This window comes from Zonotrichia albicollis, chromosome 5 (assembly GCF_047830755.1).
Source record: "Zonotrichia albicollis isolate bZonAlb1 chromosome 5, bZonAlb1.hap1, whole genome shotgun sequence".
NCBI lineage: Eukaryota > Metazoa > Chordata > Aves > Passeriformes > Passerellidae > Zonotrichia > Zonotrichia albicollis.
The window spans coordinates 33,302,878-33,329,585 of NC_133823.1; the positions used below are offsets into that span (position 1 = coordinate 33,302,878).

General features: G+C 35.9%; 1 protein-coding gene across 3 annotated transcripts in view; it reads left to right on the forward strand.

Moving 5' to 3' along the window:
• The window catches only part of GALNTL6 (polypeptide N-acetylgalactosaminyltransferase like 6), a 434,479-nt gene that overhangs the window by 163,437 nt on the left and 244,334 nt on the right, over positions 1-26,708 (forward strand). For all 3 annotated transcript variants that reach the window (XM_005483801.4, XM_074541294.1, XM_074541295.1), the window contains exon 3: positions 15,810-15,948. In XM_005483801.4, coding sequence (XP_005483858.2) covers positions 15,810-15,948 — 139 coding nt within the window. The remainder of the gene's footprint in view (positions 1-15,809; positions 15,949-26,708) is intronic.

Sequence of the window (26,708 nt, forward strand, 5' to 3'; positions counted from 1 at the left end):
TTCTTCAAAATGTTACCTTGACTGGGAAAAGAGGATTTTAAAGATCTTGACCTTTCCATGCCTCAGTGCAGGCCTTTCATAGAGATTAGTTCTATAAACAAACAGACAGTATGTTCTATAGTTCAACAAACATTCTTACAGATTAGTTTTATAAACAAGCTAAGCAGAGATGTTGAAAAATAAGTGACCTGTACATGTTTGGGATGACAGTAGAAATAGATTGGAGCTCTGTATTCTTGGCATAGAATGTCAGAAGGCAAAAGACATGAGCACCTTCGTACAGCAATAACGGGTCGGGAAAAGCTGAATTATGACTTCAGTGTCACTTAAATTGTGCACTGATGATCCTTTTCCATCACTTCTTCTCAAATATTTGGTTAATCAGTATAAAAATTTTGAATAGTGCCCATTCTTAAATTCTAAAGAACTTTTCAGGCCTAGTTCCAGAGTGTTTCTAGAAGATATGAGGCAGAATGATACAGAAAGCAACATCAATTGCAATTTCCTATTTGGTATGAAAAAATTAGCTCTGTGATACTTACATAGATACATGTAATAAAATTTGTGCAAGAAAATAAATGTATACTAAAATACTGATTTACTTATCCCATATTTCATATGGAATTATGCGCTGGATTTTTTTCAGCATTATATATTAAACAAGTTTACTAGATTTAATTTAGGTCTTTGAACTTGCAATTCCTTTAGAAAGAATTTGAGAATTTGCAGTATAATTGGAACTGTAGTGGTAGCCAAGGTTTCAATAAACAGCCATAACTTAATTGTTCATAGCATTAATCATGAATATGCTTCATGCAGTTTACGATGTATTGTTTGTAAAAGAGAAAAATGTTGGTCAGTTTATCTTAATGCAAGTCTAACATGATTAAAAAATTCTGAACAGTAATGTTAATCATGGCTTGTCAAGGAGACAGCACATAAAGGATGTATAGTATGAAAGATGGATGCAATCTTCTGCAGTTACATAAAGTGCTTCACATATTAAAATGCATTTGCTCCATAAATAAAGTGCTGCAGACTGTGATCTGATTCTACCACTCTTAATGGTCTGGATGTCCTGTTGAAAACAGTGAGATCAGCCTTTAGCTGGGTGCCAAGCATGATAAAACTATTATACTCTAAAATACTGATTTGGAAAGAAAAATGGGGTTTTTTTTCAGTAGAGCCTTCTTTAAAAGTTTAAACCCTGATAGCTAGGAAATGCAGTTTGGTGTTTTGGTTTTTGTCACAAGGCCTTAAGGTTTTCTGTGGGTGATTATAGACTGACGTCCCCAGTTAGTGAAATGGCATATCACAGTATTATTTAAGCAGTAGCTTGGGCGCACATTTTCGCTGGATCTCAAGTTACAACTTACAGCAGTTACATTGCAGAAGAAGCTGGGAAGTATAAGGCTGCAGTTGCATAGAATTTGCCGCTGTCAGAAAACTGTGTACGTGATAGAATTAACTCTTGCCACTTAAATCTCTGAATAAAAACAGTTTATAGGAAGCTGTAAGTCAGAGCCAAGCTTCTATTTTAAAGCACAAAGTCTCTGTTGCCTTGGCCAGATATGAGGCCCTTTTTGTGGTTGAAGTAAATGTGGTTCTTTCCCTGTTCTTCCCTGTCCCTGCCCCCTGCCACACACACACTTTGGAAACTCAGTTAAACCATTTAAATGTAATTGGAAAGCTAAGTTTTAAGACCTACCAGGGTGACCAAAGAGAGTGAAGCAGAGTTGATAATATGACTCCTGTTATTTAGAACACTGAAAATTATCTTCTGCATGCTTTTCTGTGCTGGGACTTGGCATGTTGATTTTTACCATGATTGGCAGGAAGAAAATTGTATTTCCAGAAACTTGGCAAGAACTATCTATTGCCTCTCACTGTATCAGTGATTCGTGTTCTTGAATGAAACTAGTATCCAGAATTCAAGAAGTGCTGTCCTAGAAAAATTATTAAAGTTACTAGGTTGTTGTCTTTTGCTGTATTTTTATCTGTGTGGGGATATGTGGTTTCAAATCCTTAACAAACCAAAGTTTACTCTCTAGTACCTTCTCCTATTGTATTTGAATGTTGATCTGAGTGCTCACACAATTTTAGAAAGAAACAAGCCAAAACAAATATACAATTTAAAGAAAAGAAGCAGCAGATGCCATCTGCTTCTGATAGTCCAAAAACAGTATTTCCTGCTCTGTATAGCAGTGAAGACCTGTCTTCAGGGACTTAAATCAGTATTAGTGCTCAGGAGGTGATACTGGTTAATGTATTTAATGGATAATACTTGGGGATTTAACAGAGTTGCTGTCTTAAAAAAAAAGGAAACATGACTTGATAAATTTTGTGTTTGGGGTTTTTTTGGGAGGGAGGGTATGAGAGGGCCTATCAGCTAAAATGGACCTTTTAATTTGGCATTTGAGAATGCCAAATGATGGTTCTAGAATGATGGTTCATTTTTTGGCCGTTAGGCATCTTTCTCTTTGTACTTAAACATTTTCAGGGCTACCTAAGTAATATTTAGTAGGAGTTCCATGTAGATACTTGGCTGGTTTGGTTTTATGTTTGGTTGTTTTTTTAAAGAGAAGTTTTGTAGTAATTCTGGAGAAGGGATTTTTATCTGCCTAGTCTTGAAAAACATAGGGCTCATTTGCAGAGAGAGTTAGGAACAACCAAACAGCTTAGAGATCTTCAGGGTAGACCTGTCTGTGTAGAAAGATGAGGAGAGCTCTACAGACCATCTAAATTGATTCTATTAACTCTTGTGATGGGTGTAAAAATGATCAAGTTTGTCAGTTCATGGCAATTATTGCTTGATTCAGTGGAACAAAGAACCGTTGCTTAGTTTGCTGTGAAAACTCAAATACAGAGAAGTAGACGTGGTTACATTCACAAAAACATTTTTGGAATTTTGTTTTTAGCCTTTTGGTCTTCAAGAAGTCAAGATGCTTGGGATTCCTGAAAGAAAAAAAGCCAAACCAACCTAATAAATAGTGCCTATGTTCCTGTCATAGCTTCTTTCTTTCTTTTGAGGATATGAATTAAGCCTGCAAGTACAAAAGTCTAGAATAGTTATTTCAATACAGTTTATGACTGAAATATGTGTAAGGTGACTTTCTTTCTTTTCCTTCCTGTTTTCATTAAATAAGCTGACAGAGGAAAATTAGAGGAAAATTATTGGACTGGTGAAACCATTTGTCTGACATCCAGTGAATATATGTGAAAAGGCAGAGATGTATGATTGTTTTGCTATAATTTGCTTTAGAGACACTAGCTCATCAAATTATGCCCTATAATCACTGCTTCTCAAGGAACAGAGCTACCTTTTGGATGGGATTGTGTAACATAAAGTTGTCTGCCCTGCATGCTTGCAGTGAGATGTTGTCTAGGGAAATCTGTCCTCCTCTTAATATAAAGAAGGTAGAAAAAAGAAACCACATTTCTAGGAGTGACATCTGCAAACCTGTGTGACAGTTCTGCTGACTGCAAGGTAGAACTAAACTTCTTTAGTTATTTTTAGGCAATCTTGATTAAAAGTTCTGCAGGTGATGTTGAAATTTAAATAGTAAAACTTGCTGGGAGTTTCAGTGGAAAAATGCTCAGCTTTAAAAAAAAGTCAAGATGCATATTTAAGTTTCAATATAGGTATTCTTAAAACATGGAAACAGTCTTTCTCTTGAAGTTTCTCTTTAAATGGTTAACATTTTTATATTTTTAAAAGACAGCTGAAGTAATTTCAGGTTACCCTGACCATTACTTCTCTTTTACATGCTAAGAAATTGGATACCTTGTGATTGTTTTGGAAACCACTATGAATGTATATGAGGTTAGTTTTGCTTGCTTCTTGCGTTTTCTTTCTTTCTTGCCAGTTTACAAATGATGAGACTGATGTGAAATACAGTGAGTACTGGTATGTAAAGTGGGGAAGGAACAGAGGGCAACTTGCAGACTTCCTAAAAGGATACTGATTCTGTTGTCCTCCCAAATCTTGAATACTTTAAGGATTTCTTCATTGAGAGAACCATCTATTTCTAATATTGTCACACACAAAAAAAGAAGCCTCTAAACTAATAACGTTAGATTATTTGCATTTTTTTTCCAGTGTACTTTGTTCCCAGCTTTCACTAAAATGGTTGTACTGTAAAGAAATCCAAACTTCCTGTGCCTCACAAAAAGAGTGAAAGCTTTGAGTAGTTAAAGTTCTGGAGGGCTGGCATTTTAATTAGCTGCTGTTAATGAGTAAGTTAAGCAAGTTACTAACATACTGCCACTTCAGCCTGGTATTGAAATGACTTCCCCCCCCTCCCCCGGTTTATACAATCAACAACTTTTTAAAAACTGTAAGAAATGGTGTAAGAAAATGTAAGAAAATGTTTTCACCTTTTTTCTTCTTTTTTGGACACAGCTGAAGTCATACATAGAAGTTTTGAGACCCTGAGCATTTCTTGGCAATAAGATAATTTTTCTCCAATCTGAGTCTGTTTTACCCATGAGAGCAGTTAGTGATTGATCTCTCCCTGCCCTTATCTCAACCCACAAGCCTTTTATTATATTTTGTCTCCCCTGTCCAGCTGAGGAGGGGAATGATGGAGTGGCTTTGGTGAGCACCTGGCATCCAGCCAGGATAAAATCAACACAGTAGAACATCAGTTCCTAATCCAGTTCAAGTCCTTTGTTGTAATTTCTCTCACTATTGTAAAGGTGTTGGTTTACTATTTAAGCAAGTACAGGAAAAATAAATTTTAAATATATGCAGAAACAGTTTCTCTAAGTTAAATCACATGACATGCAGAGATGAATGAATAGCAAGAGAATAGACAAACAAAGTGGGTTTTTTCCTCTGTGGAAAATGTGAGGTGTGGTGATTTTTTTTCTTTCTGCTTTTCTAGTTTTAAATATACCTGACAAATTTAATGGTGTAATTTCTGGTAATGCATCTGAAACAAAACCTACAATTAAAGGAGGTCTCTGATGTACATTCTATTCCTCTGTTACCTATGGTTATGGAGGGCTGTGAATTCTTGCTCTCTTAACATGGTTGCTAAAGATTTTTCTCCTCAAAAAATGGATTTATTGAGGGGCTCTTGATCATACAGCCATAAGGAGAATTCAGAGTGTTGTGTGCTGCATAAATACATCATAAATCTGCATAATGGCATTTAACTTTTTTTTTTTAATTTTCTCAGTAAGAAAGAAATTTTTAGGGACTTTCTTTATATACACCTGAAATTTTGAGCTGTGTACATGTGAGCCTTTGGGCTAGTACTTGACCCTTTTTTCTATCTGTGATAAAATTAGAAAGTATTGTTTTGGCTCAAAACCAAAATTTTTAACTTGAATGTCTACCCTTTATTAATTTTTGTCAAGTTCTATAATTAACATAAGATTTGGAAAAAAAATACTATGATTAAAAAATTTTGGCTTCCAAAATTTTTTGTTTGTTTGTTTCTCTTAACCCAGGTATCAACAATTTTTTTAAAAGAATCAGAAAATACTTTTGGCTGAATCCAGACATCAATTTTCAATAAGTTAACTTTTTCAGAAAAGTTCCCAATGGACATATTGGGTTGCAAATGAATTGTGCATAAATGCGGCCATGGGATGAATGTTTAGTTGTGTTCTGTATATGATGAGTTGTCCTTTTGAATAGAAAATATTTTAAACTAATTAGTTGAAAATTTGTTCAGATCATATGCATGATTCTACAGCATATATTGACTGAAAAGTTCAGTTGACTTTAGTACAGGAAATTTGCTCAAATTTGTGTCAGGCATTTGAAAAATAGTTGGAATTTATTAGACTTGTACTATTCAGAAAGATGTGAATCGATGAGAAGGGAGGAGAAGGGCTGTGGAGAGCTGTGCTGAGCTCAGAACAGGTTAAGCATTAACTTTAGCTCTCCTTACCACAGGAATGTCAGTCAGTTGAAAGGCTCTTCAAAATAAAAAATGCATTTTAGACCACTTTAAAAACCATGCATTTAAAAATGAGTGATAAAAGGCAACACTAACGATTGCAGCATTAGTATCTTTTATAAGAACAAGGAAGGGCAGTGTCTGGGAAGTGCAGTGATAGTGAATATGGAGCAGTACATGTAGTATTGAAAGCTTTCACAAGAGTAATGTGTCTGATTTGCCAAAAGAAAACATGAAAAAAAGGAGGACACTGAGATTCAAAGTGCCATTTTGGGTGTGACAGAACAAAATGCATTTTCTTCTAAGTAAAGCAGAAGGACTTAGGCAGGCCAGTCCCAAGAACTTGACATTACTTGTTTCAGTTGTTCATCTGGGTTTTGTATTGCTTGCCTTGATGGTAATTCTTACATCTCTGAATTTGTAGGGGTGCCTGTTTTTTACATTTTCCTGAGTACTTATTTGCTTACTCAGCTTATAATGTATAAATCTGAACAGACCTGAAAAAGCAATAAACCATTTCTGTACTACCTGAGAAACTTGCAAACGCTGCTTGCTTATTGGCATTCTTCTCAAATGTACAGAAGGAATAAGGTTGTCCTTGTCACTGAGTCACCATGTGGGGAATCAGATGGCTTAGTTCTGCTTCTTGGGTCTGCCTCAAACTTTAACTGTGAATGTTTACTATCTCCATATGTAAGAATGGTTATTTTATATATATATATATATATATATATATATGTATGCATATTTATGTATTTGTTGTTGCTGGTTTTTTTGTGGCTGTTCATGGTTTGTTTTGTTTCAAGATTTTTTTGTAGAGGCCCTGCAGGTTAAATCCAAATTTACTGGGAGTTGTGACATCTCATGTGTTCTCTGGAGGACATACATCCTCATGCTTCATGTACAAGAGTGACTGCAGTGTTACTCACACTCATTTTTTACAGGTTATTCCATCTTCATGTGGCAGCCAGAAAGCCAGTTTCTGGGGCTAGTTTAGTTTGAATTAATGAAAAAAAAAAAAAAAAGAAAAATTCCATATTCAGAAATTTGTTCCATGGAACATCCTATTTTTTTTGCTGTGATATTATATGGTAAACATCACAAGGTAATAATATGTCTTATAATGAAGAAAAATAGAGGCGCAGGGTTAACTCTTGTGTTAATTACAGCTGCTGTGACCCTATCATTTTGTATTTTGGGGTTTCCTGAAACACTATCTGTGCAACTGTAATTTTGCATTAATTTTGTGGATCTGTTTGGTTCCTGTATCTAATCCTGTTATGAACATTTTAGTTTGAGCTTTTTCAGAGTATCAGTTTGACCATACACATTAATTAGTAAGACTTCTGGTATTAGAGACTATTAGAAGGCCATTCTTGACACATTCTATACTAAAATGAATTAATTCATTTAAGTATAGAAACAAACACCTTACCATTATTAGTAGATTTTTTTCAGGTCATGTTCCATAGTAGATTCGTTTTATCCTAGCAGGTCCTTCAGTTACTAACTGAAACTGTGAAGCCTTTTTTATGGTTGAATTCTGTTTCTCACATGCTTGCTCATTCAGTGTTTGGCTCTGATTAATGGTCTACAGCCAGTCTAATGTTAAATGAAAAAAAAAATTCTGGTGGCTGTGGCATTTGGTGATAAGTAGTTAGACTAAATAGAAGATGTACTGTGCTTCCCTTGGCTACAGAGTTATGATTAGATTCAGCTCAGCCTGCAGAATACTACGGAGGATATTGCTTCTCTGCTGCAGTGATAGAGCAACTCATATCAAAACAGCATGTGTTGCTGCTTATCTTGCATTGTACACTGTGGCATTCTAAACACACTGGACAAACCAAGTAATGCAGTCTGGTTTTTTTCTTTTATTTTTGCTAGATTTATTGAAGTGGAAATGAGGGGTTAGAATGAGTCTTTCCACTCAGCAAGCCATTGTAGTACTTGCAGCAAGTTTTAAAGGCCATAAATTTTAAGAAAAATTATATTGCTTTTTTTTTGTGAAATTTTTATTCAAGCCCGTTGAACAGTTGACTTTTCAGGGTTCTTATGCAGTCATTCTGCTAAAACAAAAGAATCTCACTGATTTACCTCATGATATATTTTAAAGCAATCGCTTCCCTCAGACACACACACACTGTAATTTTACTCTGAAATGACGATGTTGGAAATTTAGAGGCTGCATTTTTAATGTTTCAAATGAATGAAAAAGGGGAGGGATACTTTAATACTCCATAAAGCACAGGCTGTAAGATTTAGAAATTAATTATTGATTAATTAATTGAAAATTACTGATTGAAAAAATGCACATGTTTAAGATAAACCACAGTTTCTTGTTTCTGTATAAATAATTTAATATTGGTTATTTGAAAGATATAGAGTTGGCTTTTTCTAATGGTTACCTGTTTAATTCACTTTTTTTACTAGGGCACCACTTCCTACAGTAAAGACCAGGTTGCATTTAAAGTGATATCTAGTAAAATGCCTAGATACCTGCAAGAATTAATCTCAAGAGCACTGAGATTAATTTTATTAATTAATTGTTGATTTTATTTAAGGTTTTTATTCTTGCAAATTAATTAACTCAGCAAACAATATTTTATTACAGATAAACAGGTAACATGTAAGAACTAATTCCTAAAGTTATAACAATAATAATTTTTCAATCCGCTTTGTCAAGGCAGCAGCTGGGCCAGCTGATTTTTCCCCATTCCTGAGCCAAAGCCTGCCTTACTCGTGGGAACTGTGGAGTCCTGTGAGGCAGCAAGCCCCAGCTGAAGTTTCCAGAGCTTTGTGCTGTGACCTGGGGGTTTTGACACTCTGCCAGATGTTGCTGTTGCTTGCTCCACTTGGTGCATTCGTTCATTCTTCTGCTCACTGCCACTACTGCTCCTCATTTTTGTGCTGCTCAGCCCAACCCACTGTCATTTCATATAATTTTCTCTTGTTTCCACTTTAAAAAGATGCACATGAAATGCTAGCATGTCCTTGATGTGTACTGAACATTGGTAATAGGCTTCTGCGGCTTCATGAAGTCCTAAAAAAAAAATGTTGTCGCATTTCTTCCTTGCAGTTGGACCCACATCATACCATGAAGAGCTGGCCTAGGCCTGTTAAGTCTGTGGAAATCTGGAAATTATATTTAATACAGTTACAAAGCTGTAATTTACTTTTTTTCCACTTGGACGTTCTTTTTTATAAAAATGCTTCTCAAGCATGTGTAAAATAAGTTCATCTGAGAGGTTTCTATTTGTGCCTCTCATTTCCTCCCCTGGAAATGCTCTTCCTTTACCTACTTCCTACCCACTCTGGGTTGAGGAATGGCAGAACACCTCACTACTATAAGTAGGGATTTCATTTTGTGTTTGTAACACAAAATGAGTCCTTTAAAAAAAAGGTTCCTTTAATTTTTATCTCATGTGAATGATAAGCAAATAATACTACAAAGATCCAACTACACTACAATTTGAATGTACTCTTCTAAATTTTTTTAGGGAGCGTGTTCTTCTCTGTTGGTTTTTTGTTTGATTGATTGAAGGTTTTCTTGGACTTTTGTTCTTGTGGTTTGATTGCTCAGCATTTAGTTCTGGATGTAAGCAGGCAGTCAGATGACAAAATTTAAAGTTATATGATTTTTCTCCCTTTTTCTGCCAACCTGTGCTATTTGTATAAAACTGTTGCTGAAGAGAGAAGGAATTTAGTTCATGTTTCTCCTGCTGACATCATATTACTGTAGCAGCAATCCAGAGAGCACAAAGCCTCGTACTTGCTCCCGATAACATCTCTATACCACTCAGCAAGGACAGCGTGATCCTTGGAAAAGAAAATCTCTATGTACTACTGTCATCTGAACATAGATTAAATACTGGGGACTTAAATGCTTTCTCACAGAAAACTGAGTGAATTTTTGACTGTTTTCTGTAGTAGTTTGATATTGAACCTGTAATAAATTCTATTATATATTTATAAAGAAATCATTTATTCTTGCTTGAAAATTCATTATCCAGGATTTCCTTGACAGGGTTTCTGCGTAAGATTTGATAACTTCTGTAATGCTAAGAAAAAGCTTTTTATATTGCCTCAGACTTTGACAGTTATGTAATAAATAATTAGAAATGTTGTAAGTCTTACTGTAGTGCCTTTTTAAGCTGCTACAAGGTAGTGATAAAATATTTTTGAAAGATACTTTTGATCCTATTTCCATTGATGTAAAATCAATTTAATTCCTTTCCCTATAATATGAATTTGGGTAATAAAAATGTACAACTGAGTGAGATACTCTGAGAAGTTTAGGAAAAGTAGAATAAACTTGAAATAAATATACTTCAGTTTCTGATGCAATTTTTATTGACTCTGAGGGAACCTTTAGTCAGTTCTCCTCCTATTTCTCATAGCATTTATAGAAATTTAAGGTTGTAATCCATCTTAATAGATGACCAGAGCTGTATCAATCATCTTTCTGAGGCATGTTGTCATTTCTTGCATGCCTATATATGTTCCCTGGATTGCCTAGTCCATTGTTTTACTATTCATACAGTTAAAAAAAATTTTCTTTACTTTCAATCTGAAAAGCCATTTTATGTACATGTAAATATACACCTACACATTTTTTGCAAGCTGGGTAGTTTCAGTTGATATGAAGGAAATTAATGTGAGAAATGCAGTTTTAATTTTCTGTCTCAGTAACAAATTGTCGAAGATCATTCATGCATTTATTAAATGAAAAATTTCATCCATTTTATTGGAAATTAACATAAATGTGAAAAACCACAAAAGGCATTTGCTCAAAGCAAGCAACTCCTTTCCTAATATGAAAGGAGAAGGCCATTTCTGCACCCTGCCCTCCTGTCCGTGAGGAAAGGAAAAATAAGGAACACAATTATTTTTCATAGTACTTAAATGGAAATTCACTTCCAAAAAAGCAGAATGTGCTGGCAGTTTGAGTTGCTAATCTGTTTTACTTATCTAAATAATGTGAAGTCAATCTCTGCAGTGAAAGATGGGAGACTTATAGGCAACTGTGCACTATGAAAATTTCAGAAATTATGTAAAATACCACAGATTTCTTTAAACAGGGTTTTTGCCCTCTGGCTTGGTCAGTTGCCATATCATGGAACAAAAAGGAGTTTTTTAATGAAAATTCATATGTCAAAGTGATGTAAGATCTCTGACTTAAGTGTTTTTATTCTGTTGCTGATCTTTATTTCCAATTTTACTTTCACACTCATTCTTTGAGACTGAGGTGTGACTGCATTCATTTGGAATTCGTGTTTCTCTGTCTACCTTTGCTAAGAAACACAGTCACTCTCTCCTCAGGGGACTTCATTTCTGTATTGAAAGATTGCTCTAGGACAAGATTAAACATCTGTTCTCACTGTGAAAACTTCCATGAGAGAGCATGAGCTTGGAGTCTATGTGTGATGAGCACAGCCAAACTGTGATAGATTCTCAGTGGAATATTTGGAGATAATTCCTAATATATATTTGAAAGAATGGCAGACTTAACTTATCCAAAATAATGAAATGCACTCCAAGTAAGAAGACTTAATTATTTATAGGTTTACATATTAAAATAAAATCTTTATGTATACTAAAACATTTAGCACATGGAGAATTCTTATTCCCTGCTACTGTTTTAGGGCTAAAGGATGCTTGAATTAAAGGCTGTGCTTAAATACTTTTGTGAATCATAGTCTTGACTTAGTATGGCTGGGTAGTCATGCCTGAGTAAACTAATAGCAGTGAGTATAAACAGTAAATAATTCAGATTTGTACACAGTTCTTCCCCACAGACAGTGAATGGCTTATGTTCTTTATCCACTTGGTTTCCTGTGTTAAGATGTCAAGCAGTTGCTTAACTTATTAAACTTATATGGCAAAGCCATTTTCTTACCATGCCTGCTGAATTATGAATGAAGTTCATCTGAATTATAAAAACAAAACCCCAAAAGAAAACCCAAAAGTCCCTGAAATGAGAACCTGTTGTCACTTGATTTGTTGTTTATAGTTTTAAGTAAGGTCTCCTATCTATTGCATATTGAATATGCAGCACTCCTGTTGCATTTTCAAACTGATTTACTGTTGATCTATTTTGCCAACAACATCTCTGTTCCCTTTATAATTATAGTACCTGACAACTATACCAATGTGGCTGATCCAGACCCATTATTCTGCAATTAGATTTTTGTACTGACTATACAGAATGCTTTTTTTTTCTTGTTTCACCTTAATCATCTTCCCTTTGAACCATCTGTTGAACAAGAGGGCTAATTATCCTCCTGCTGTATCTGCATTATATATGAGCAGGAGGTGCCTAACTGAGGTGTCCTTGAGCTATCAGTTATCACAAGTTGTCAAGCATAGAACTGAGCATTTTTAGGGCTGGGTATACAGTGTATGGTTTCCTAGGAGACTGTAACATCCCTCAGTAGGGCTAAAAAACCCTTGTAGAGTCTCTAATACTTAGCCAAGCCAGTACTTTATCTTGATGCCTTCAATATCTTACTTTATCCTTTTTTTTTTATGTGAGTACCTATGGAGAATCATTTTAAGATGGTGTATTAGAACCCTTAAAATAACACAGTACTAAGCAATGTAGAGATGTTAACTCCAAAACCATCACAGTGCCTTAAGAGGAAAACCTAGCATATTTTCACACTTGATTACATTGATTAGTGAAATTAAAAAATCAGACTAATAATCCTGTAATCACAAAGGTAAGACAGCACTGTATGAATTAAACATTGCTGTGAGCTTCCCATGCAGTGGAGCATTTGATGGGATTTTTGGGCCTGGTTTGAATCTATATGTCATTCTTGTGCTATTGGGTTTCTCCCTTCCTTGACAAATCAAAAATCCTGAACTAAAACTTCTGATTCTCCTTAGTTTATGAGGTTATTTTTACTTTGCAATTGTAATCCAGCCTCAGAGATTTAGTATCAAGTGTTAGTGCTGGGTTGGTTTTATTTGTCACATTTGGATGAGTTCCCTTTTGGATGTAAAGGGGCAAAAAACTCACCATTGGGTTTTTTACTCTCAGTTCCTACAATATTTTATAGCCTTGTTGCACTTTCTGTATTGCTGTTTTGCCTTCAGACAGAAGAGACAGTATAAGAGGGCTTACATTTGTCTATCAATAGATTTAAAGCAGTCTACTGTAGCCAGTAATTATACTTAAAATTATACCTAATCAGGGTCCTTTTCACCATAATTTTACTCTTCTTGCATTGTGAAATTTCCCCTTTTTATCCTGGCATATAGGTCCACCTCCAAACCACTGTGCAGTGATGGAAATTACTGTCAGACATCTAGGAAGGTGAATCAGTGACAGGAGAGTTTTCTGTGCTTATGATTTTTTTTTTAATGCTGGGTAGCTCATGCATGGCACTTTTCTCTACAAAGGGAATCCTTCAAGCCTAATGGTCACCAAAAGTTGTACTGATTTTTTTACTGCTTATCTTCTCAGCTCTCTATTTCTCTCCTTCCAAGGTGCTTCATAAGGAATGGTCTCTTTTTACCAAAGCTTTTTACCAGAGAAATTAGCAAACTGCTTGCAGCTGGATCTGATAGATGGCTCTCCTAGCTAATGGATCCCTAGTTAAACAGGAGGAACTGCAGGGTGAGAGAGCAGGCAAACAAAAAGCTGGGAGAAATAGTCATGACATTTTAAAAAATGCATAAGCCTCTGTTTTTGCTATACATGAGTATTTTGCTAAAGGACTTTTGTTGGGACAGAGTAATGCTTTGCACCTTCTAGTGCACTTTATAGCTGAACTCTACTGCATAAGAGCAAAAGCAATTTGGGCAAATACTTACACAGCATGGTAGGGGAATATTCTGCCCATTCCTGAGTTGCTCTAGATAACAACCATGATATCTATACTTTTGGCTTATACACAGTGATATTGCTTCTTATTTGATGGGGAAGAATGGAAAACTGTTTTAAGAATGCTTGCCTTCAGTTTCACTGGCAAGGGACATTATGAAGAAAACTTTTAGGACAAATACTCATCTGCTGAGGAGCCAAATGCCCTTATTTAAGAAAAGCAAAGCAAGAATCCACCTCTCTTCACACAGGGTGAAGAGCTGGAATATACAGAAAATTTTATAGTAAAAAATTATTTGCAATAGTATGTTTTAATCATACAGGTAATTTATTTCAGAATGTTCACAATATTAATAACTACCTGGATAGAACTCTTATTGATAGCCAGGTAAAATATTCACTTTTGGTTTATGTAGAATATATGCTGAAAGAGAGGGGCTAAAATTTTTGTCTTTGGTTGAATGACATTAGCTTAGTGTTACTTTATTATGAATCATATTTGATACAATTATGCCATTGAATTTGACTCATTAGCTACTTTTATAGAATCATAGTTCCTCCCCATTATTAGTATGAAATCATAAAGAGTCACATAGAAGCTTGGTCTCAGATTTTGGGTTATGTTAGTGCGTTGCATGCATTTGGGGATAAAAATTACAAGATACCTATTAGTAATGAAATAGCATAAAGAGAAAGGGTTTCCTGATAAGAATTAATTCTCCCCCCCCTTTTAAGTAACAGTAATTGTTTTCATTAAGAATTTAAATGAAGTTGTAAATATATGCACAAATTTTAGAATAAAAAAAATAAAATTTTAGCTGGAAAAAATCTAAAATTTAGTCACTACAAAACCTTTAATTGCATATTCTGTGTTTTTAATGTCTTTTGCTAGTGCAGTGTGAAATAGGGGCACTAACAGAGCCTTATGGGCTTTAAGAATACCACTGGATGTTGCTCAGCCTCTGGTTGCTTTCCTCTTCATCCACTCCTGTAGCTGCTCCTGATTAGCTGAGGATCACATGCCCTTGATAACTTATTGAATCCAACTGATTAATTTCTTTTTAAGAGCCCAGGTAAAAGGAGTATTTTCTTAAGAGGGAGCCTGGTGGTAGATGGACAGAGAGGTTATAAACTGATCAATGAGATGTAAAGGAAAGCATATGTTCTTGAGAACCTGTGTAGGCTTGAAGGGTTTTGAAACTCTGAAGAGTACATCCTCTGCAAGAATGGGAAGAATAAAAGTAGTTGAGAAGACTTGAAGGCTTTTATTTTCTGATTTTCTTTGAACTGCTTCCTTTTTTTTTTGGTTCTCCGCTCTCTTGCTGGAAGAGGTAGAGGTATAGTAGCCTGAGGTAGGTACTAAGCAAGCCAAGTGACTGATGATGAGAACTAACTTGGGAATAAAAAGCTGGGCTAAAAATTCTGTGCTTTACTAGGGAAAAAGCAGATAATTTCTTTGAGGAAGCACAAAGTGTGACCAGTTTCTGTGCTGTGCTGTTAGAAACACTGAGTACATCTGTCTTGTCCCTAGGAGTGCAAGGGTGTTCAAGGAGCCTGGAGCAAAACATCTGGTTTCCTTATAGTTTCTTCTGGAAGTCTGGACACCCTAAACTTCAGTGCTGAAGTTACATTCTGAAAACATGAATTGGTGTTAGGTGTGCTGTAATGTAAAATAACTCAGTAACCAGGTTCCTCATAGTAACCAAAGGGCATATCACTGCAATTGATCCATTTGTGCATAATTTTGTTATGGAAAAGAATGGTCTTATCTTAATTTACTATTGAATTTTTTTTCTATATAAAATGGCTTTAACCTGATTGTGTGTCTGAGTAGAGGAAAGTTAGATTAATTGTGTGACATCAGAGGGGCTTTTGAATCTTTTTAGTACCTGCTTTCTGGTTTTGTATTGAAAGTAACAGGGGTATTGCTAAAGACATTGCAAGAGATTTATTTGAGGTGTTCCAGGCACAGTGTACTAATTGAAGTTCAGTGTAACTTCTTTTTGTCTTTGTAGTACATTTTTTGCTGTCCACTTGAGGTAAAAAATTGTTTTGTTTTGTTACAGGGAAAGGTGAACATGGGAAACCCTACCCTCTTACAGAGGAAGACCATGATGATTCTGCTTACAGGGAAAATGGCTTCAACATATTTGTTAGCAACAACATAGCACTGGAACGGTCCCTGCCAGACATCCGACATCCCAAGTATGTAAACTGTTTACTGGACTATTTAATTTTTAAAATTTTATCTTTGTGTATCTCTAAATATATTTTCCAGAAAGGTAAAGCATAACCAGTCAACACAAACCAATAATTTCATTTTATAGGAACTGGAAAATTTACCACTGTTGTTAAATCATGTGCTCTGTCTTTTAAAATGACTTCTCATCTGATTAGTTACACATTAAGAATATAAAAGGCCTATTTTCATTACAGAATGATTTTTATTAAATTTCTGTGTAGTGAATTGGGATAAAAAGGATTCACATAATTTCTCATGTTCTCATTTGGCTAATAGCTGCAGATCTTTGGGCTGGGGAGCTGAGTGACAACTTTTATATCATTTTTGGTGGTGATTGCAGAGTCTTTCTTCTGTTTTGTTACATCAAAAGTTAAAGCAATGCAATAGCTGCTGAGTGCTGATACATCAGCTGATTTATGCTGTGTAGAATTGTGTAAAAAAAAGAACATGCATGATGAGCAGGCAGAATTTGAGGACACATGGTGGTATTATTCCCTAAAGCATTAATATAACACAGAGAAATGGGATGAAAATTATTCTGGAAAATAACCACTGAGTTAAAATCGTCATACAGCAAACCTGAGTTGCTTTTCATGTTGCTTAATTTTTGGCTCCTTTATACAAAGAGTAGAACTCCCTATCTGTGACAGGGAAAGGGGCACCATTGCCATTGTAGGCTCCAGGTTCTTGTCCTCTAGAGTCATTCTGAAGCTCTGAAGAGGCAGCTGATTTGATTGTCTCCTTAGCTGGTATTTTCCCACTCTTTTAATTGGATGTTATGCAACTAGTGTACGGGAGAAAGGTGAGACAAAACTAGTTGTCTCCATGACTATGTTTGTATTTTCCTGCAGATACAATTCTCTTTATTATACAAAGATCCATGTTAAGATATTGTTCCACTTCTTAACTTATTTTGGTAGGAAGAGTTGTCAGAGAACAGAGCTGAACTGCACGGCTTTACAGAAGTTCTCAGTGCAGGTAGAAGAGAAACATCATGGCAGCTAGCACATTTTTATGCTGAATGTGCAACTGTCTTTTTCAAAGAATTAAAACTATATAATATTTGCATAGTAAGAGTTTAAAAAAAGAAATGCATAGCAGAGGAATTAATCTTTTTTTAGAGATGGCTCTAATTTAATTTTGATTGTTAATTGCGTAATTTAATTGTTGCATTGTTTTGAGAAAAAGAACTATTTCTTAATTTATAAACACTATATTAGGATTGTTTGCATAGGATTAAGTAAAAAGAAATATATTTTTATAACAAGCTGTATGTTTTATATACATTCTTTACTTTCTGCATTGACAAATTAGCTGAAATGATATAAAGAGTGCTTCCAAGAAGTTTGAGTTCAAATGTACAGCTGTATAGCATTGAAGCTGTGGTAGATTACATTGTTACTATAATTAATGTGTTCATCAAGCAACCTCCTCTGTTAGCAAAACTGCAGAGGATAATGACTAGACACAAAAGGAAGCTGTCAGGTTTGTCATCCCCTTGTGCTTTTGTAAATTGGTCTTCTGGCAACTTTTTTCTCACCTGCTGCTGTCCTTGCAGTCCGTGACATTTCCATGCGTGTCCCCAGAAGCAATGTGTTGTCAGAAGTGATGTGTTAGGAACAAGTCAGTGCCACACCAGACTGCCCTCTTTTCCCCAGCACAAGTCTTTTTCTGACTTGCTCCTAAGCATCCCATTTGGGAAGCTTGAGGTCCCTGCATGGTTTCCATGTTCCAATTCAGCCAGGTTCCTGTGACATTCAGTAAAATCTCGTGTGGTGGCTGTTTTAGTGGTGTCCTGACTTAACTGACTGGAGTCATGGCCTTCTAACCTTCCTCATGTTAAACACATAGTACAAGTAGCCCATTAGTTAATTGACTGTATCACTTACCATCTAAAGATAAAGAGAAAAAATGTTCTTGTGCTATAATTGCCTACTAAGTAGTGTCCTAATTAAGGTGACAAAGCTGGGCTCAATACTTTTGATGGCCATACCTTGAAGCAAGTGTATTTCTTGAACTTCCAAGAGTCACAGAAGTCTGACAGTGCTTTCTGACCTACTGTTAGAAACAAGCAAATCTCTTGGCTGCTGTGTGTTAAGTATGGCCAGTCTCAAACTGCCCTGCATTGTAGGAAGTGTCTCCTCTCTTCAGAAGGGTGTATGAAATGCAAAATAGTTCACATTGTGTCACATGACATTGTGCTGGGTTTGGCTGGGGTACAGTTAAATTTCTTAATGAATTTGTATGTTGTCTGTGCTAGAGGCTGGGGCTAAACTGTGGCACTAATAGAGTTGCTTTCAGACAAACTAATGGAAAACTATGTAATTTCTGTTTTTAGAAAAGGGTTCTCCTCAATAACATTATAGCAGACAAATCAGGTGTGGTATTGCAGGCAGGTCTAGTTTGGCCATCTTTTGAACATTTTAAAAGGTTTGGCTTTGTGGACCTTCTAACTGCTTTGAGGCCTTTAGCTGTCATCCTATGGAAATTTATGGGAGATGCTAGTATTGTAAACTTTAGGTTCTGACCCTCTGTCTCTATTTAGTGTATGCCATTTACACAGGGAAAATGGTTATCTTCTGCTGAAGATGTATTTCCTGAAAATACTGTCTCTGATATGTTTTATAGAACCAAATAGAATGGTTTTATTGCCCTTAGTAGAGAAAATCCAAAAAATTAGCCTTCAAATGCAACAAAACTGAGTGGTAAATCCTGTAATTTGAATAAAAACTTACTTAAATTGACACAGCAGCTGCAGTAGTTTCTACATTCTTCTGAAATAACTTCAAAAATATTATATTCCAAAGTCAAACCAAAGAAACTTGAAGAACCACTTACAAGTGTTTGATTTTCTGGGAAGTATGCAAAGACAGCAGAAAAAAACTGTTCTTTTTAATCCAAATAAACTTTTTTTTTCTGAGTTTCTTGGGAATTTGGGCTTAGGATCTGCAAATAACGCCTTCTGCAGGGGGATGGGTGGAACCAAACAAATGCTTAGATAATTGAGCTCTCAGAAATTCAAGTTTTCAAATGTGTTTAATAATACTCTTTTGTTTTTCCTGTGATATTTATAACGCTTCAGCAAGATGCTATGATTGATTCTTCTTTCCTTTTTAAGGCAGCAAAATGCATGTACTGTAAAAAAATTGTGTAGTGAAACATTTAACTTCTATTCTAAGGCTGACTTGACCTTTCCTGCATCTTTAATATGTTTTTATTGCATCCTTCTAATATCTCCTATGCTTTTTTCTGTCTCTCATAGCTGTGCTCAAATAATGTTTTTTTCCATTTCTGAGTGGCGTTTGATGTCTTGTTTCTGTTCCACTCTTGTGTGAAAGCCTTGGCACAGTGGGTGCCAAGCTACATGAGCTAATTTTCTGTTCTCTGCCCACCATCACCCATGTCTTTAAGTTTAACCAAAGAAGCAATCACAGAAAACAACTTCTTCTTTTCCCCCTCTAATTCTAAATAACAATCTGAAACAGGCTTATCACCTTAGTTTATTTGGTTTCAGGACTGATTTAGTGAAAATAAGAGTTCTGGTCACCCAAAGCTAACATTGAGTTTAGGGTAGTATTGAGAGAAAGCAATGGAATTGATATTTAGGGGTTAGAAATTCTATACCAATATAAGAAATATTTCAAAACCCACAAGAAGTTTTCTTATTTTCATTCACTTCTGTTTTCAACTGCTTTGTGTAGTCTAGAATATAACAAACCTGCAAATGCTAGGGAAAAAGTTGGCAGTATTATTTTCTATTGTAGGTAGAGAAATGCTACTTATTCTAATAGTGAATGTACCAAATGAAATTAATTCTTATCTTCTCCATATTATCAAATATTCTGCTATTCATACCAGCTTTTCAAACAAATAAAACTGAATCTGACTCGCATTTGGAATAGTGTTCTAAATGTGATTTTAATGAGACTTGGGGGAAGGATTGCAATCATCTAGTCTGAACAGTGAATGTAAATTTCGTGACCTATCCTGTTTCAAGCTCCTAAGTCTTTTTATACTGGAAATCAATTTCTTAAGCTTTTCATTATTGACTGAAGAAATTCAAGTTAGTTCCTGATACCAATACATTTGCAAGCTTTATAATTAAAATACTTTGCTTTGTATGTTTGTATATTTTAATTTCAAAACAGGTCTCCTTTTATCTAAAATTTGTAGATTAATTGCTGATAACCATATCGTGGAGTGCATCAAGCACAGCATTGCAAGCCAGGCAAGGGAGGGGATTGTCCTTCTCTGTGCTGGTGCAGCCTCACTTGGAGTCCTGTGCACAGTACCACCATGTAAGAAGCATAAAAAAGCTACTGGAGAGCATCCAGAGCAGTATCATGAAGATGAAGGATGTAAAGGTAAAATTGTATGAGATGTGGCTGAGGTCACTTGGTTTGTTCAGCCTGGAGGAGACAGAGTGGAGACCTCATTGCAGTCTGCCTCGGGAGGCAAAAAGCTGGGCAGGTGTTGTTCTCTCTTCTGTGGTAACCAGTGGCAGGACCCTAAACAGTGGCATGAAGCTGCGTCAGGGGAGGTTTAGGTCAGATATTAGATCAAAGGTGTTTTTTACTCAGAGGGAGATCAGGCACTGGATCAGGCTCCCCAGGAAAGTGGTCACAGCACCAAGCCTGACAGACTTCAAGAAATGTTTGGAAAATGCTCTAAGACAAATGGTGCGATTCTTGGAGTGATTCCTGTGCAGGGCCTTGCTGATCCTTGTGAATCCCTTCCAGCTCAAGCTATTCTATGATTTTATGTCTTCGTAGTCTTAGATCAGATGTGCAAATATTCCCCAGTTTGCCTGAGTAATCTATCACAAGAAATCTCATCCTTTTAAGGTTTCCCTGGGCATAGATAAATTCATTGGGTAATGAAATTCTTAGCATTCTTGTTGTATGTTAAAAGTGTCCAACCTAATTATAATAAATATCTGGTTTCTAGCCTGTATGGGCTGGAGTCAGTGTTTCCAATACTTTTCTGCTGGTCTTTCTGGTGATGTGTGAAGTTCTGGCCCTTCACTGTCACTCCCAGCAATATTCCTTTTTAGAAGTCTGAACTATGCTCATTTTTCTTGAGCATTAAATTTTTCACAACCTTCAGAAGAAATGCATTTTCATAATCAAAGAAATGAGAGTGTTTAGCTAAGGGCTGGTTACATCTTCTGTGTCCTGAACAGTAATGAGGTTTTCTTTCTTTCTAATAACGAAACCAAATTTCATTCCATGGGTTCTGCATAACTGAAACTCTCCTTTTCAGTATGAGAAGCTGAGAGAGTGCCTGAATGGTTCTCTCTCAAAACATTTGAATGCAGTGTGGTTGCTCTCGATTGTATTTTTAAAAGAGGCTAAAATGAGTATGTAATGGGATTTCTTCAGGCAGTATGTTTTTTGACTGGCTCCATTTTTGTGTATCTTTAGAGTAGTTGCAGAGTTAACAGAGTTGGAGTTGTTCTTAATCTCTATGTTTTAGTATACCTTGCAAAGAGTTCTAGTTTTACTAAACTCATGGGAAAGGGATATAGTTAGGTACATAGGCAGGTAGTAGTACATATCTGAATCTCCTAAAAAACTAATTATTGCATTGTATTTAGTTACTTTCTTTTTATAAATACAGTGCATTTGTCACAATCTAGCCTGTGCATATTGTCCCTAAAACATAAATTTGTCTTTAATCCAATGCTGCAAGATAAATTCCAGTTAATTCCCTCAGCAGTCTATCATCTTAGACAGGCTTGGGTTGTCCTGCCTTGCTAAAAAAAAAGAAAAAGAATAAGATTAACTATTTAAGTATGCTGAACTTAAAAATATTTAATAAATCTTATTGAAGTAATTGGTTATTTCTGTTGATCTGTTGAATTTTTGATCATATGGTGAAGAAGATACCAAGATAGTAGAAGGCTTTTTCTAGTTCTCATTCATTTTGGGGAATCAGAAATGTCTTCAGGCACACATACACATTGCATTGCTTCATATTGCTGATAACTCGTATTAGCTTAATTTTTCTGGCCACAGAGAAACCTGCTTAAACTCAAGGTGTGTTTTCAGTGGGTAGTGGAAAAGGTAGAGATTGTTACTGTGCTTTTCAAACTGTTTTGTGTAGTTGCTGAATAATGTGAAAGGTCACGTGGTCCAAAACATGATAGGCAGTGTCCCCATTTCCAAACCCGACCAGATCGTTCTCTGCAATTGCTGCAGGGCATCCCATTTGAAGTGCAGCTCCTCAAAACAGGATCAGGAATATTTTATACCCAAGAAAACCTGTGGCTTTCTGTCTCTGTCATGCCTGCTATCACTTTCTCTGCAGGATATGTATTGCTAGGAACAAATAATGTGGAATAATACCCAAGTGTTTTCTGGGTGCCAGTGTGTCTTTTTTTTTTTAGGGCAGCAACAGCAAAAATATGGCTGAAGATTGATGATTCCTCAACTCTCCTTTTATTGAGAAATGGGCTGCAGTGTTAAATAGGCCAGTGGGGAGAGTCCAAGCTTGATGGGACTGTTTCTGTTTACTGAAAATTATTTTATAAAAGAAATAATCTGTTTATTCACATGGAGAGAAGTAGTTCTTGTGTATTTAGATGCCTTGCATGTTACTTAGACTCCCGTAAATCCTACCAGACTGCTGAGAAGATAGCAAGCTGGAGTAAACATAACTGTGAAATCTAAACTTAATGGGGACAGGAATTCTGAATATTTACCCTCCAGCCAGTTCTGTACATCTGGGATAGCCAAGTCTATTAGCATTTGGCGGTGGTTAAAGCTTGAACTTTTAACTGTCAAATAGTACAACAGTAAAATTGGAAAGTACATCCAGCTTTGCTAAGATTTGTGTGGAATGGGGCATATTCTGGGGTTTTGTATCTTTGAAGTTCATAGGTGATTAAAGAACATGATGATATATGTTGTTAATATAGTAGTTTTATGAAGAGCCTCAGTACACCTTGCCTCAGTAAGGTTGTACGCTCTTGGCAATACATTCTCAATGGCAACACAATTAGCTGTTGCACCTCATTAATAAAAGACAGCAGATGTGCAGCAATGCAGGAATGGAAAAACAACTTGTATTTTGCCTGATTTGATTGTGAGTAAGCTTCTTGAGCTCCAATTTTCTGAAGGTTGTGCTGGTCACAGGATGTGGTAGTAGACATGAGAATTTACTGACCTTGTTGGCACATGTGGTCCATGAGGCCCAACAGCTTTTTGACAGCATTTGTTCCCTTGTTTACCAGCTGTGATTTCAGTATTACAAACACTGGTCAGATCTAGGGCTACCTTGCCCATTATCTCTTTTATTGTGTACGGGTGTGTTAAGAGGTGTAAGCCTGACCACTGCAGTGAAAAGGAGAGGTGATGTGGTAGATCACAGAAAGACTGTCTTTGAAAGTTACATATTTTATGCTTAAGCGAATTGGACATAGTAAATCCATGGGCCTGAGGGGGCGTACCCCTGAATGCTGTGGGAACTGAGCTCTGTTTGAGGCTCCTCTCAATGCTCTTTGTATGATATCACAGCAATTGAGAGAAGTACCTGGGGACTGATGCAAAAGTGGCTGAGGAGGGAGGAGTGGCTGAGCTTTTAGAGGGTTCCTAGAAGCCTATGGGGTGCCTTTGGAGTATAAGGGCAAGTGGTAATAAGATAACAAGGAATGGAAATTTAAAGGGTAATTGAATGTCACAGGTTGGTTTTTTCCTGAAGTAGTTTGCTTTAAAATGCACTTTGAAGTGACAAAAACCTGAATTCTAATCCTGTTTCTTCTTCAGCCATTAAAATGACCTTAGACTCAAAATAGAGGGTTGTTATTGATGGTCTTTTTATTGATGGTCTTTTTATTGAGGTCGGCCTTACTTGTGAGAGACAATCAGATAAGTATGCTAGGGTTGAATTAATGAATTTTAACTAGATTTTTTTAAAGAGAAGATCAGAGAAATAACACAGTGTTTTGAGGGTGTTTTGTTTGTGTTTGCTTGTGTATGTAAAAATTGGTCTGATGTTATTTTTGAATTCCCAGGTAACAAAGTGCAAGGTTTAAGCTAAAATATAATTAGAGTACTAGGTTGCCTTCTTATGTGCACTTGCTAATGAGGAATTTTGAGATAGTATAAAATGACTACATGTATTATTTCCCAAGCCTCGTAGATTTAATACATATGGTGCGTAGATAAATTTCTTAAAATATATTCATGATTTTTGAAATTTATAACATCTTTCCATAAGTGATGAAGATTTTATAAGTCACTATATCATCAAACAAAACTCTGTAAACATAAACGTGCTTTATGTCAATAGAGTTTATCTGACTCTTGGGCTCTTCCCTTGGTTAGAGGAACTTTTTGGTTTGAAGGACAAAGCAAGGCAAATTCAGACTTTGATTTCTTCAGAGACAGAGAGTGCTACTGAAGAAACTGTACATGACAGGCCAAAATGAGGCAATTTGACATAGAGTAACAAGCCCTTAATTCAGCTCCATCAGTTCTGATGAATTCCATGCTGAGGGAAGTCTACATAGAGCACAGGCCTTTGCCTCTTTAGTTCCCAAGACATGTTGATAGTGCATTTAATAGCAATTTCACAAACAATTTCTACTGTACAATTTATTTTTCTTTTTTTTCATGAAAATCCTACTTATGTTTTGGAGGAGATTTATTTGTTCTAGTAAAGGGTTGTGGCATTTATTGAGGCCCATACACAGTAATGCCTGCCTGCTTCCCAGCTGTGAATCATTGTGAAAATAAAGATTACTTTCCCTGCCATCAGCTCACACCCAAGCTAATTTTACAGCCTTGTCAAATAGCAGGAGAAATTACTAGTTATCACTACTTAATCAGGCTCAGCTGACAAGACTAGATTGGAACAGAAACATGGTGTGACTGAAGCTTGTTGCTGTAAATTGAATACTTTGACATGCTAGGACAATTACTATGTAAATTTCACTGGGAAATGTTTTGTTCTGGTAGCTTATAGAGGTCTTGCCACTACCTGGGGGCCCTGTGGGTGCTGTAGTTTCTTTTAATAAAGGCAAAGAAAAGGTCAGATCCGAAAAAGCAGCTTAGTTAAGAGAGCGAGAGCTGACAATGTCAGTGGGGGGAAAAAAGATTGAAAATCTTTTTGTTTTGCTTTAACTTTCTCTGGCATTTCCTATAAGAGAAGAAAATTAGAGGTAGGCTACTTTTATGATCCAGAAATTGCAGTAGTAGGCTGCTGCTTTGTTTCCTAAATCCAGGAAAGGGACGTCTGTGAGACACTTAACTTCTCCTGTGTTATTATCTCTCAGGGCAATTTTCAAGGCTATGGATGTGTTTGGAAGGCACAGAGCCTGGTAACTGACCAGAGCATTGCCAGTGGTGTCCCTTAGGTGCATAAAACATTGTTGATATGTCTACAGGGTCAAGCAAATTGCTGCTTTTATGAATCAGCTTTTGCTGTCAAGTGGCTGGAATGGTGCCAACACAGCTCTCCTTTCTCATCATTTTAGAAGCCTATATTCTTTCCTTTTGTCTTCTGCAGAGGCAGTATATTCTGCATCTTTCTGTTAACTGTGAAGCTGTAAAGGGGGATGATTTGGAAGTTCTGCATCTTTTCTTAAACTCTTGTGATGAGGACATTTTTCCACCCAAATACAAAGTTATCAGGGAAGCAAGCATAACTCTTATTCCTTGAAGCAAAAAAATACTGTTATTTGTACCCAGTAGAGTAGACTAACATACAAAATGAAATCATAATAATTTTAGGATTTTTAGTACTGAATAAGAAATAAGTGTGATTTTAACTCCTTTTCACTACTCTTTTTATGAATAGTCATCCTTTCAGGTTGTATTTTAAAGGTGCCTCCTGCAGATAGCATCATGGTGTTTCTGGAACAGTTTTTTTTCTTCCTCAGGCAGGTTAATATTTCAGAAATAGAGCAATCTCTTGCTGTATTCTTAACCTTCTGAAAGTCTCCATGCAACTTTGAAGCCAACTCTAAAATTATTTTGTGCAGAAACTTGGTTTTGATTCTTGTTTCAACCCCACAGAAGAATTCTGTATCTCAAAGGAAAAAAGTTGATATTGTATGTTTTACAGCAAGTTAAAGAGTGTGTCTGTGTGTTGTTTCTATGCATAAGCCTTGAATTCCAAGTACCCAGCTCCAAAACTGTAGGAGCAGCATCCCAATCTGGTGAAAAGTTCTAATTTTTCAACTATGCATATTTAATTTTTTACTGTAGAAATTATTTTCAAATAAATTCAACCCTTTTTTTGTAAAGTAATTTGATTTCCAAAACAGTAATGAGTTACAAAATTGAATCACATATGATTAGGGCTTAATTATATTTCTAATAGAAGGCAGAGGGGAAAGAGATTGTTTGGACAGAGATTGATTTTCAAAGCAGTAAGTACAACTTCACAATGTGGAAGCAGCTCGTGCACTGGTAGACCAGGCCTTTGTTTGTAAAAATCTCATCCAGAAGTCTCTGAGGGACTAATTTAATGATGTAGGGATATTCTTTGATAGGAAATACCAGATATTAAGTTCTGAAATGTCGTGGAAAGACTAAACTGATTGAGGAGAGCAATATTTGAAAGCATAATTCAAGGTTCATAACTTTTGATTCATTACAGTCTTGAAAATGACATTGTATTTAACTAATCAGCCTATTCATCATTTGATGCCGGTTTTTGGTTGTTTGGGTTCTTTTTCTTTTTTTTTTTTTTACACAAGTTTTGACATTTATAAAAT